The 14435-nt window shown below is 44.2% G+C and overlaps 1 protein-coding gene across 1 annotated transcript; it reads left to right on the plus strand.

The window, feature by feature from the left end:
* The first annotated feature begins 6341 nt into the window (after window positions 1–6341).
* Window positions 6342–12846, plus strand: MSANTD5 (Myb/SANT DNA binding domain containing 5). The gene is made up of 4 exons (XM_045530954.1): window positions 6342–6347; window positions 11358–11436; window positions 11922–12236; window positions 12563–12846. Exons 1-4 carry the CDS (start codon window positions 6342–6344, stop codon window positions 12844–12846), a joined length of 684 nt encoding a protein of 227 aa, XP_045386910.1.
* The last annotated feature ends 1589 nt before the right edge of the window (window positions 12847–14435 follow it).

Genomic DNA, 14435 nt, shown 5'->3' on the forward strand with positions numbered 1-14435 from the left:
AAATGTTGCTTATAAGGCTATCTTCTACCTTGTAGGTTAGAGCTCAGAAACAATATAAAATTTTTGCAGAGCCTCAACTGAGTTAATAAAGAAAATTTTACTGCTTTGGTGGATATAACATAAATACAAATTTAGGTAGATACATTAAAGTACAAACAGTTTTTTGGCCAGGTGCAGTGGCTCACACCTATAATCTCAGCACTTTGAGAGGCCGAGGCAGGAGGATCACTTGAGGCCAGAAGTTTGAGGTCAGCCTGGGCAATAGCAAGACCCCATCTCTACAAAAAATGTAAAAAGTATAAGCAATTTTTATTCAAAATTAAAGCTAAGCCTGGAATATTCTATGGAAAGTGTCTGCTATCCTGCCCATATTCTGCATGTTGCTACACAGAAAACATCTGATGTCTGTTCTTTTGACACTGAAGTAATCATCAAATTTTACCCTTCCTCTTCAGCATTTAAACAGTTTTAACTGAGCAGATAAAGAATGTTTGTGATTTTGTTTGCATTCAGTATTCTTTAATTCTCTAGCACTCAGAAACTTGGGATTTCCAGTTTTAGCTATGACATGGGAACAGCTTGGAAGTCATCACTCCTATCCTTAAAAGAAACGGCTGGACAAGCTGAAAATCAATGATTTTCCTTTTATCTTTCTGAGAACTGAGGTTGAAACACTGAACTCTGAAGAGACAAGCACATCCAAAGACACGCCAAAATCTGCTTACTTGAAGCAGAATCTACTGGAGCCATAAACTGATAGGCAAACAAATGGTCATTTTGATGACTTGCTAGAGGTTGAGTATGGGCTAGATTGGGAGTGAGGAACTCCTGGGGGCCATAGTCTTAAGGGGTCCCTCATACTTCCATTGTTATTAGCTCCAGGAATCCTACCAGAGTCACAAGGTGAGAATCCAAGAAATATTCCCTCAGGGCTCTGGCAGGGCCAGAGGTGTATTGTGAAATACGTCTTCTCCATAAAAAAAGCCTACATTTCAGGGAGTTTGTCAGAGTCTTAGTCGAGCTTGGGTGAAGGACATTCCTCCCACTCTAGCTCTCTCTAACCTTCTTATCTCACCTAAGGGTGAGGAAATGTAGTCAACAGGGGTCAAGGCTTCAAGGAAGTAGATTGGGAATGCTGCAACCTGGGGAGGAAGTACAAGGCAAGGAGGCAAAAAGCTACACCACTGGAGAAACACTTGAGAGGTCCCAGCCCCCATACACAGACCCACTACGAGATTTAATTAGAAGATTATAGAATGTGCCCCCTCTGCCACCATACCAACAGGGCTCCAGCACAATCACACTGGATAATAGCAGCAGAACTGCAAGACAGACTCCCCGAGAGGTGTGTTTAGGGAAGCTCAAAGTCAAGATTAGAGACAAGAGCAAAGATACTCTCGAGGAATTTGAAGCCTCTGGCACACAGGCCTAGCCAATTCCTAGCCAAGTTAACATAAATATAGCTGCATATTAAAAGGATTCTACACCATGACCAAATGGGATTTATCCCAGAAATCCAAGGTTTGTTCAACATATGAAAATCAATTATACCACATTAATAGAATGAAGGTGGGGGAAACTGTTCATCATGATGCAGAAAAAGCATTTCACAAATTCAGCTAATTCTACAGTTACATGGAGGCTGGGATATAGCACTTCCCATTTCACTGGAAACACTTTGTGAGGTAGCAAAAGAATTCAGAAATCATGGATGTGCATTTGTAAGGGAAAACAAACGCCTGTTTTGCAGTTGGGGCTATGGGGCCCAGAATCCTTTCCAATCCCTCCCCGAGTCAAGGGCAGACACACCCTCTCCTAGGTGTCCCATCAAATTCTGTGAAGGGATTTGTCTGATACCATCAAAGTCCCAATTCCCTAAACTAATCAACAGGGAGCAGGTCCTGGATGGACCTGATTGAATCAGAAGGGTCCATCCCTTCTGATGAAGGGTGAGACATAATTTTTCCTTCTCTGCAAAAGAAGATACTGAGGTTCAGAGAACAAAGAATGTGCTTGAGCTCCCAGAGCAAGTGAAAGTGCTGAGACAGTTTCAGATCTTTTCCTTGAAAACCAAGGTCTTAATATCCAGCACCAACTGCAAGTGATGGCCTGTTCCTTGACACTGAGGCCAGCTTCTGCCCATTGGGCCCTGGGCAAGCTCTCTTTGGACTCTTATAAAGACACTAATCTCATTTATGAGGGCTTTACCCTCCTGACCTCATCTAGACTTAATTACCTCCCAAAGGCCTCACCCCCTAATACCATCATACTAGGGAGTAGAGTTTCAACATACGAATTTTGGAGGGAAACAAGCATTCAGCTGTGACAACATTTAATCCTCAGTTACTTTTTTCTCCTTCTCTCTTCATTCCTTCCAGATTCCCTTGAACTCCAAAATTTTAGCTGTGTAAATTATCATGAATATTATTTTGGGTTGGTATTGAAATATTAATTGGTGATTTCAATTTTTAAAAATTGTATTCATTTTATTTTTTTATTTTCAGGGTACATGTGACAGTTTAATACATTTATATTATCTGTAAAAATCAGTGTAATTTGGATGTCTACCACCTTAAATATTTGTCTTTTCTTTATGCCAGAAACATTTGAATTATTCTCTTTTAGGTATTTTGAAATATACAATAGATTATTGTATTGTCATCCTACTGATCTATCAAGCACTAGGTCTTATTCTATTAAACTGTATATTGGTGCCCATTAATCTATGTCTCTTCACTCATAACCTTGAAAATACAGGCAGCTCTAAACCATGGTGAAATTCACTCCCTTTATAGGATTTATACTGGACCATTAGGCTTGAAAGGCACATGCCTTGTCCTGTCCTCACAGAGGGGCCCAAGAGAGAATCCTGGGCTCTAACCGCTTCTCCTCAGGTTTTTCTCTTCTATTATATATTCCGGTTCATGGCTGTTGAGGGAGCCACTGCAGAAAGCCCAGCCCATCACACTGTGCCAGGAGCAGGGAAGAAGTTCTGAGATGGGGCCCTGCCCACAGGTTTTACACTGAAACATTGAAAGTTTCTCGTACATCAGATAATTTTCCCAAATGTTTAAAACTGAACACCCATGTTTCCTCACCTGAAAACGACTGAAAATCATTTCTTTTAAATTCACATCCTCTTCTTGAATAAATCTTAAATCTTAATTAAGTCTTTCTAATTGCCTAATCTTCTGCCCCAGGCCCCAGAGATTCTATGGAGCTTCCAACTATTGGCAGAAATAAAAAGCTCCCTGGCCGTTGGACCCTCTTAAAGCTGAGCTTCTCAGCTCTGAAGATCCGAACCACTTCGGCCATCAGAACTCCAGAAGCTTAGGCTCCAACCTGGACATCATGTAAGAATCTCTGAGAAGGGACTCAGGATGTTAAACCCTCTCCTGGTTGTTCTAACCTGCAGCCTAGAGAGTTCTACTCTAATCAAAATCCCTGCCTTCTGGGGTCACAGTGAGGTGGGGAGGGACAAAGGCAGGCCCTGCACTCAGTGCAGCTCACAGCAAAGCCCAGGATGCTCCTCTAAGGCAGAGATCTCAACCCAGGCCTCCTTTTAGAGGCCTCCAGGGAGTTTTCTATAAACACAAAGCCCTGGGCCCTGGCCACAATAATATAATTAAGTCTGAATTACTAGGTTTGACCTTTGCAAAACCTTCAAAATGATTCCACTGTAGAGTCAGGGCTGGGAAGGTGTTCTGCACCTGAATTCACTTGCAGACAAGATCCACGATTTCACTGACTTACAGACCTGTGGGAGCGATAGACTTGACCAAGGAGTTGTGTTGACATGTACTAAGCATTGGTGGAGGTTGAGGTCAGATGGCAGCACCTATGAGGCTGTCACCGGCTGAGAAGGCCTCTGTGCCCAGGGTGACTAACTGAGACCTGAGGGAGGAGTCAGAGCCAGCTCGTGCCTGTAGCTCAGGAGCAGCAAGGCCGAGGCGGCCCTGTGTCCATGTGGCCAGAAGTGAGGAGGAAGTGTGGCTGGAGCGTGGCTATCCAGAGAAAATCAACGGGATCTGTAGCTGCCACGTGGATGAAGACTGTCTGCGGAAACAGCTTGACTGCAGAGTTCGGACGGTATAACCAGAGTCCCCTTTAGATGTGTTGGCTGTTGTCCATAGAAATGACCCTTAATGCCTGCACTATCTGAGTTCCAGCATGGATAAAAAGTTACTGCTACGTGTCTTTACAAATTAATTTCTGTTTGAGAAGAAACTGTCATTGGGGAAGAAAAAGAATCCAGGAATTGTTTCTGCATTTCTGCTTTCAAACCAGCCTAGATGTGGTTGTCATTTACAGCAAGGGAGAAGCCCTGAAAAGGAGCTGAGGTGGGGGTGGTGCTGGGTGTAGATCCTCTGAGTGGGGCTCTGCTACCAGCACACGCTCTTGGGCTCTCTATGTAATAGAAATTAACAAGAGGCCAAACCCGAGGCACAGCGAGGCTTTACTGGGGCTTATGTTCACATATGAGGGAAGCAGCACAAAGGAAAAGCCCTCAGGCCGCCTCCCCGAAGGGAGTTCAGGGAGAGTTTTAAAGGGGCTTAGGTGGGAAAAGGATGAGGTGTAAGCATGAGGAGGTGGAGATTTTCTTGTGCCTGCATAGTTTTAGTACATGCTCTCTCATGGTCCTATGTTTCGTTAGCATGTTATTAATAGATCTCCACCCCTGGGTGTGATTTTAGCATTAAAATGAGAGATTATAATGAGGGAAAAGTCAGGATAAAGCCAGTCCTTTTTGGCTTAGATGGTTAGATCCAGATAGGTCTGGGTTTTTGCAGCCAGGTTCCTTTTCAGCTGGTGTCAGCATCTTGCCTCAGTGGTCTTGGAAAAGCACTACTCAAGAGACAGACAGTTTGGCCGCCCCCTTACACGGGTATGGGCTGCATGCCAGCAGTCAGGAGGTCATCTGCTTTTTGCTCTTCTATAGTTAGTCTGAGTCATGCAGCACCATGTTGCCTCCTTGATCAGAAATGACGCCTGAGTCCTGTCCCTATACTGTCTCAGCTCCTGCTGGGTGTGGAGCCGGAGGTGCCTGAGGTCTCTTATGTGCCTGCAACAAGACAAAGGGCCCCTGCCTGGACAGAAAGACTGGGTGTTCATTAGCATCTGGGGAGAGGGAGGAGTAGCGTGGTCAGATCTTTGTCTCAGACAGCCCTTTAGGCAGTGTGGGGGTGTATGGGACAGGCCCAAAGTGGGAGGCACAGGAAACAGTTTCCTGGCCATATGACATCAGGAAGTGGAGCCCTGAAATCTGTCTGTGGAAATGAGAGGATGTGTTGTTTTTAGATGACATAGAAAGAATCAAACATTAGTCCTGAACAAACTCAATTACATGTTGAGTTTGTTCTGACTTAAGAAGGTCCCACTCACTGTGCAGCCCCTTCCTGCATTCTCAGACTCCTCATGACATGAAGGGCATCAGTCTAAAGGATTGTGTAGAGTGGAGTGGAATATATCCCAAGATTCCATATTTATTTGGAGTGGGATCCCTAATCCTGGATGACATCTGAGATGCCAAAGCCAAGAAACAATCTAAGTCTTGTGTTTCCAACATGCTTGATCACCCTGGGCACTCAGTGCTGTCCTCTGTCCCCACCATCACTTGCTCCAACTATTTAATATCAACCCCCTCAGACCTTCTCCTCTTCTTCCCTCCTTTGGCATACACAAGTCTCAAGCCTGCCCTGCAGGCAGAAAGCTCTGCTCCTCTCCCTTCCCCTCCCTAAACTCTTCTTTCTGCCTGGGTCTCCGTAGAGGGTCCCACACCCATCACTGCCATCGTGACCACCCACCCACCCTCAGCCCGCTGAAGCCTGGTCCCTTCCTGTAACCCTCCAATCAGACCACCTCCGCAAGTCACAAAGAATTCTCACAACAAACTCAAAGAACATCGCTGACCATTCCACGGGGGAAAGGGGTGGTTGGTTTGTAGGAATGTAACAACCCCTCCCCTTGCATTTGAGATGTGGCTCCCAGAGACCCTGGGAATCCCTCCTAGCTGATCTCTAATGTCTCTGTCCCACTTGTTCAATCACGTTTTATCTAGGTGAAGGGATTTTGCATACGGAATGATCAGTTTATCTTCAGTCAATCCAAAATCTCAGTGTGGGGTGGGCCTCGCTCAACCCCACCCAAGACCTCGGAAAGAGGCCAGACCTGCACTGGCTTCAGATACACCAGAGGCAGAGAGGGGCCAACACATTCCCGCACTCAGCACCTGCCGACTCCTAGATTCCACAGGGAAGAGTAAGTGCCAGCTCTCTGTCAACCCAGGACTAGGCTCTGCGGCTGCAGTGAGAAGAATCCTGGGAGAAAACTCAGGAGCGACAATGGAGGTAAGTTGGAGGGAGCTGGCTTCCAGTGTCTCACGGGAGGAAGGCTGGATTGTCCTCACAAGAATTTTTGGTAGCCATTAAAATGTGTGCTGTTCTTTACGAATATAACTCACTCCCATGGTAAGCCTGATGGAAGGTGTTATCACTATATTCATCTTACAGTGAGGGAAACAGGCACGGCATGGCTGACTACCTTGTGTGGGGACCCAGAGGTGTACTTTCCAGAGCTGGGAAAAACCAGCACTCTGACTACCGAGTCTGTGACCTGCGCAGCTGTCCTGTGCCGCTTGTCAGCTTCATGGCTTATCCATCACAAACTCCTGATCTTAACTGGATTGTGTGTCTGCTTTGAGAGTTCATCTTAGTTATTCCATTTTTCTTCTCCATAAGTTCCGGTTGGGATCTTTGTATCTTCCTACTCGCTTACTCTCCTGCTTCTGCGACATGCTTGGCCATAGGCAACCTCTTACGCTGTTTTAAAGTCTTGCTCCACTAATTCCATCATCTGTGTCACTTCTGGGTCTGTTGATGGAATTTCTACTCATGGTGAACTGTATATCTCTGTTTTGTTGCATGCCAGGTCTTTGGGGTAGGAGGCCAGCACTGTGCATTTTACGTGCTTAGGTGCTGGATATTTTGTGTTCCTTTAATGTTGAGATTTTTTGTCCTGTGGTTAAATTACTTGGAAATAAGTTGATGGTTTGGGGGATCATTTTGAATTTCTTTTTCTTCTTTTTTGATTTCAGAATATTATGGAGATACAAACATTGTGGTTACATAAATTGCTTTTGTACCATTTGAGTCAAAGTCATAAGTGTGCCCATCACACAGGTAGTGTGCATTGTACCCATTAGGTGTGAATTTACCCATCCCCTCCTCCCCCTCCCACCTGATTGATTTCTGATGAATGTTATTTCCATATGTGCACATAGGTGTTGACCGATTAGTTCCAATTTAATGGTGAGTACACGTGGTGTTTATTTTTCCATTCTTGTGATACTTCACTTAGAAGAATGGTCTCTAGTTCCATCCAGGATAATACAAGAGGTATTAGTTCACCATTTTTTATGGCTGAGTAGTACTCCATGGTATACATATACTCCATTTTATTAATCCATTCATGTATTGATGGGCACTTGGATTGTTTCCACATCTTTGCAATTGTGAATTGTCCTGCTACAAACATTTGAATGCAGATGTCTTTTTTATAGAATGTCTTTTTTTCCCTTGGGTAAATACCCAGTAGTGGGATTGCTGGGTCAAATGGTAGTTCTACTTTTAGTTCTTTGAGGACTCTCCATATTGCTTTCCACAGAGGTTGTACTGGTTTGCAGTCCCACCAGCAGTGTGTGAGCTTTCCTATCTCTCCACATCCTCGCCAGCACTTGTTGTTTTGGTACTTTTTGATGAAAGCCATTCTCACTAGAGTTCAGTGATATCTCATTGTCATTTTTATTTTACATTTCCCTGATGATTAGAGATGTTGAGCACTTTTTATGTTTCTGGTCCATTAGTCTGTCTTCTTTTTTTTTTTTTGTATTTTTGTATTTTTTTATTTCTGCATATTATGGGGGTACAAATGTTTAGGTTACATATGTTGCCCTTGTCCCCTCCCCCCGAGTCAGAGCTTCAAGGATGTCCATCCCCCAGACGGTGCACACTGCACTCATTATGTGTGTATACATCCATCTTCTTCTCCCCCTCCCATCTGCCTGACACTAAATAAATGTTATTCCTATATGTGCACTTAGGTGTTGATCAGTGAAACCAATTTGATGGTGAGTACATGTGGTGTTTATTTTAGTCTGTCTTCTTTTGAAAAGTTTCTGTTCATGTCTTTTGCCCACTTTTTAATGGGGTTGTTTGGTTTTTTTTCTTGTTGATTTTCTTGAGTTCTTTATAGATTCTAGTTATCAGCCCTTTATCAGATATGTGGCATGCAAATATTTTCTCCCAATCTGTAGGTTGTCTATTTCCTCTATTGACTGTGTCCTTGGCTGTGCAGAAACTTTTTAATTTGATCAGGTTCCATTTGTTTATTCTTCAGTCTATAGATATTATTAAGTATGAAATGTCCGATTTCCCTTTTTTTTTTTTTTTTTGAGACAGAGTTTCACTCTGTTGCCCAGGCTAGAGTGCCGTGGTGAAGCCTAGCTCACAGCAACCTCAAACTCCTGGGTTTAAGTGATCCTCCTGCCTCAGCCTCCCGAGTAGCTGGGACTACAGGCATGCGCCACCATGCCCGGCTAATTTTTTCTATATATATTTTTAGCTGTCCATATAATTTCTTTCTGTATTTAGTATAGACGGGGTCTCACTCTTGCTCAGGCTGGTCTTGAACTCCTGAGCTCAAACGATCCGCCCACCTTGGGCTCCCAGAGTGCTAGGAATAGAGGTGTGAGCCACCGCGCCCAGCCTCGATTTCCTTAAGTACTAAGTTTGACAGTTGCTATCTCTGACATTTCATTTTGACCCTTCTTGTTTTACTTTTATTGTGAAGGTACATTCTCAGTCTTTCAAATGCACATTTTGGCCTGTCATTATCTGTCAAACTTTTATTAGAGCAATTTTTATGAAACCATGGATAAGTCAACAATTTATGTTATTTTTGAATGTGAGTTCTGTTTTTTGCTTTTTTTTGCCCTGAATATGAGTTCTGTTGTGGAATCAGTGCCACAGACAGCTTGAAATATCAATGCAGTGTTTGGGAGGGATGTTTCTAATGAACATACAGTATGTTGATGGTTTGAGAAGTTCCATTCTGGTGGTTTTAATCTTGAAAATGAGCCCCATGGGTGACCTGAGACCAAGGTGGATAATGATGAGCTGAAAGCTGTAGTGGAAGCGAATCCATCTCAACCTATGTGTGAATTAGCAGCAAGGTTTCACGTTACTATTCCAACAATATTGGACCATTTGAAACAAATGGGCAAGGTAAAGAAGCTGGATAGATGGGTTCTGCATAAATTAAAAAAGCAGCAGAAGAGAAATTGTCTCAAAGTTCACCTTTCTTTGCTGTCATGACATAAAGGCGAACCATTTCTGCACCGTATTGTTACGTGTGATGAAAAATGGATTCTTTTTGACAATTGCAAGCATTCAGCACAATGGTTGGATAAAGATGAAGTACTGGAACACAGTTCAAAACTGAATATTCATCAATAAAAGCTAACAGTATCTGTTTGGTGGTCCAGCACTGGTCATGAAACCTGTTCAAGCAATTATAGCCGATGTTTACTGCAACTAATTGGATGAAATGATGAGGATGCTTGTGATTAAGCAGCTATTGGTCAGTAAAGACAGGCTGATCCTCCTGCAACAAAACGGTTGCACAAACAATGCTGCTCAAACTACAGAGGCTGGGCTTGGAAACTCTGTCATCCACCATATTCATCAGACCTTGCACCAACTGACTACCACTTCTTCCAGGCTTTGGACCACTTCTTGCAAGAAAAAATATTCAGTCTGGGCACGGTGGCTCATACCTATAACCCTACCACTCTGGGAGGCCGAGGCAGGAGGATCGCTCAAGGTCAGGAGTTTGAGACCACCCTGAGTAAGAGTGAGACCCCGTCTCTACTAACAAATAGAAAGAAATTAACTGGACAACTAAAAATATATAGAAAAGTTAGCCAGGCATGGTGGCGCATGCCTGTAGCCCCAGCTACTCAAGGCTGAGGTGGGAGGATTGCTTGAGCCCAGGAGTTTGAGGTTGCTGTGAGCTAGGCTGACGCCATGGCACTCTAGCCCGGGCAACAGAGTGAGACTGTGTCTCAAAAAAAAAAAAAAAAAGAAAGAAAGAAAAAGAAAAAAAATTCAATTCTCTGCAAGCTATGGAAAATGCCTTTCGTGATTTCGTTGCCACTCACTCTCCAGGCTTCTTCACTGGTGGCATAAACAAGCTACCATTAAGATGGCAAAACTGTGTTGATAGTTCGGGCGCATACTTTGATTAGTTTTACTGCTTCTTGTTTGAGATAAAACAAACTAAACTTTTGATTTGAAATCGGACATTTCACATTTAATGACTATTTGGCCCCATGCTGTAGCAATACCTTTAGCACCCTCTTCAAGTTCCTTTAAATTAGGGGGAGTTTCTACTCTGGCTTAGGGACCCAGGTTCTTCACAGCCCAGGGTGACCCCAGGAATTTTCCTGCCTGCTCCTTCCTAATGGTCACCCAGCCTAGGCAGTCCCTTGCCACTCATGCGCTGATCTGTGCTCGGACAGGGGACCTCCTGGTGGAGCCACAGAGCTGTCGTGCCCCCTCTGCACCCTCCCACCAGTACTGCTCCCTTGTCCTGCACTTCCACTGTGAGCTCGAGCAGACTCCCCTTCCCCAGCGTTCAGCTCTGGAGTGCACTCTGCACTCCGCTGGGTTTCCCACCCCTTGCTCTCCTGGCCTGGAAATTCTGTGTGAGTTTGAGCTGGGCACTTGCAGGAGCCCACACATGTGCTTCTTGCCTGCACACACTATTGGTTTGTGTAGTTCATCTGGCACAGTCGCGTCTGACTTTGAAAGTAAGTGCTTCATTAATAGTTTGCAAATGAGGTCCCCATTATTTTAGAATATACATTTCAGTTCTTAAGAGTTGAGAATGTTTGATTTTTATTTTTAATGTTGTGATTGGCTAATACTTTAAGCCCTTCACTGGTAAATGAGTTTGGCTGGGCACAGTGACACACACCTATGATCTCAGCACTTTGGGAGGAGCACTTGAGACAGGAGTCCCGAGTCCAGCCTGTGCAACACAGTGAGATCCCTGTATACAAAAAACAGAAAAAATTAGCTGGGCATGGTGGTGCACACATGTAGACCCAGGTACTTGGGAGGCTGGGGCAAGAGAATCCTTTCAGCCCAGGAATTCAAGGTTGCAGTGAGCTATGATCAGGCTGCTATGCTCCAGCCTGGGCAACAGAACAAGACCCTGTCTCTAAAAAAGTAATAATAGTTAAAAGGTTTCCTACCATGTAAATATTCACCTTTTAATTATATCTTATTTTTTATTAGAAAGTGAAACATGAAACTAAAATTACTAGAAACCCTCAGGAAGTAAAGAAGGAAAAAGAAAAACCAGAAACACCATCAGGTAATGTTGTTGGCATCATATTTATGTTATAGAAAACTATCCCATCTCCATCTTCCCCAGGTCTGACCAAGGGGAGTTGGGTGCAGCTCAGGGAGTCCCAGGGCCATCCTCAACATCTCAGGAGCTCCCTGCCCACAGCCCTGGTGGGGGTGAAAAGCCCTGCTGTGGTGTGGGGTGTGGGCCCCACATCAGGGGGGCCCTCCCAGGCAGCAAATGTGCCATCACACCCCATCGATGTTTTCTGAAATACGTTTTATGGAACCTGAGCAAGACCCAGACTCTCTGATGCTCCCTGACTTGTCCCAGTGACTGCTTGGGCATTAGGACTCAGGTAGATGCTGAATTCCTGAACTTCTCATTTAAGTTGTTATCGCCCACTAATGGAATAAAGCCGTGTTTGGGCCTGTCAGTGTAGAGGGAGGATCCGTCCCTCGAATGTGCATGTGACTTATGCCAAATCATCCACATTGCTCTGTCCCTTCTAGAGTGGTTAGTCAAACCGTGGAGTGTCCAGGAAATCCGGAGTTTCCTGCAAGAATGGGAATTTCTTGAACGTGAAATACACTTCGAGGTGAGGAAGAAGAATCAAGCAGTATCTAAAGAAGTTGCCCAGCGTCTCAAGCAGAGGGGCATAGAGAAAAGCTGGCAGGAATGTCTGCAGATGCTGGTCAGTTTGCAGGATCTATACTACACCATCCGTGAGACCAACGAGAGGCCAAGGAGTGAACCCTTGCCATGTCCTTACGGAGAGGCCCTACACAGGATCTTGGGATACAGAGGGAAGGCCAACATCTTTTCAGGTTTGTCTCTTCCGCACTCATCTTCATGGTCCTTTAGCTAGTGGCATTGCCTGGCCCTGCCATCCCTGTGCCCTGAGCATGGAGAGGACAGTGGGACTGGCCCTGCTGAGAATTGCTGAGTAGTGTCCCCAGGTACACACAGCTCAGGAGACTTGCTGCTCTGGTGCATCTGCCTATTTATCCTATTTGTTCTTCCCTACACCAATGACCTGAGGGACTTTGTTCAGGATGGGCATGGCCCCATGGCTGGCTTAGGTCATAGGCAAGTATTCAGGGACAGGGCAGGTCATGTTCTCATGAGCTGTCCATGTGCTTTTCTCTCTCATGTCCTCCCTCTGAAGATGTGACTGACCTCCTGCCTCCCGAGTGCCAGCCCCCCAAGTACCAGCCCCAGGCCTGTGGCATCCCTGTTCCCTTTGAGGGGCAGCTGTGGGCTCCTCCACATGTGGTCTACATGGAGGGTCCTCAGGCCCCCGGATGGCAGCCCTGGAACATGAACTTTCCATGGTCAGCTCCATGCCTGTTCCCTGCATTCCTCTCAGGAGCCACCCTCCCCCAGCAGCAGTGGTCCGCCACTACTGACTCAGATCCAGAGCCTAAAGACACGTAGAACCAGGATCTGCATCTATCTGAAGAGCAAAAAGTAGCACAGTCTCTTCGCTAGTGCACGACTCCTTCCTCTCCCAGCCCAATGTAATGAGAATAAAATGTGAAATCAATGACTATGACCTCATCCCTTTCTGCCTTGTGCTTGTGGCTTGAGTGGGACCCCCATCTGAGGACAGGCCGAGGGGTAGGGAGGGAGCTCCGCTGCCCCATTGACTGGGGGCCCTCCCACTACTCTCGGGCTTCCTGCAGGGAGCTCCTTCTCAGCAAGGGGCAGCTTCTCCCTTCAAAGCGGCTACTCAGTCCCGTCTTCATTTCCCAGCTCTGTGATCACTTTTGTTTCAAGCTTTTAAGTGTCAAGTTCCTCTTATTTTTTTTTTTGTTTAGTACTTGTTTCTTTATAAGCTGTCATTCTACAAGTAAACCAAAATGTGGAGCATGATATTATATTACATTATTTTATATTATGTTATATCACAACACATGACATCATATCATGTATCATATCATACTATATCATATGATATGATTACTCTTTCCAATGCCATGATTTCAACTCTCACTTAAAATAAATAAGGAAACATGTTTAAATATTTAAATAGTTTTAGATATTAATACTTCTATACTCTAAGCTTCATATGAGGTAATGGAGTGCATGGGATCAATGATGTGGGTGCGTTATATTGGTGTTACAACTTTCTTCATTTAAAAATTAGGGGATATTATTATGACTTCATTAGAAAGAATGGCATTTCTTGTTTACTTGATTGATTTTTCTTTCCTTCCTGGTTTGTTCAGTTATCTTTCAGTTAATCTCATAATACATAGGGATATATTTGCCTCTTAAATTGCATTGAGACAAACAAAATTCCAACAATACAAGTTATTAACATTCATAGAAAGTATTTCCAATTTTCTAAACCTTTTCTCACACAGACACTCACATCTTTCTTATCTGAGTCTTTGTGCACAAGCTTCAATAACAGACTATATGTTCACTTCCCTCCTTAGTTCAAAAGAAAACATCAGCCACAAAAGGCAGCATATGACTCAGTCCTTCTAGCTCTTGCAGGCTTCAAATACACTTTTTAAAGTGCCCTCCGTAATAAATGTGAACTTCAAGCTTCATGCAAGTATTGATTTAACCTGCAAAAACATATCAAAGTAAATATACTTTAACCATTGACCAACATGTTATCCCCTTTTCCAAAGAGGTATGTTTTTTCACTAATGTCAGTGCTTTCCAGAATTGTTTTCAGATTTTAAAAAATGTTGTTTTTCTCCTTTTGTGTGTGTGTATTTTTTTTTATTATTTCAGCATATTATGGGGGTACAAAAGTTTAGGTTATGTATATTGCCCTTCCCCCCCCCACCTCCGAGTCAGAGCTTCAAGCGTGTCCATTCCCCAGATAGTGCACATTGCACTCATTATGTAGGTATACACCCATCCCCTCTCCCCTCAACATCTGCCCGACATCCGATTAGTGTTATTCACAAATGTGCTCTTAGGTGATGATCAGTGAAACCAATTTGATGGTGAGTACATGTGGTGCTTATTTTTCCATTCTTGGGATACTTCACTTAGTAGAATGG

The sequence above is a fragment of the Lemur catta genome, chromosome 18 (genome assembly GCF_020740605.2).
Source record: "Lemur catta isolate mLemCat1 chromosome 18, mLemCat1.pri, whole genome shotgun sequence".
NCBI classification, from domain to species: Eukaryota; Metazoa; Chordata; class Mammalia; order Primates; family Lemuridae; genus Lemur; species Lemur catta.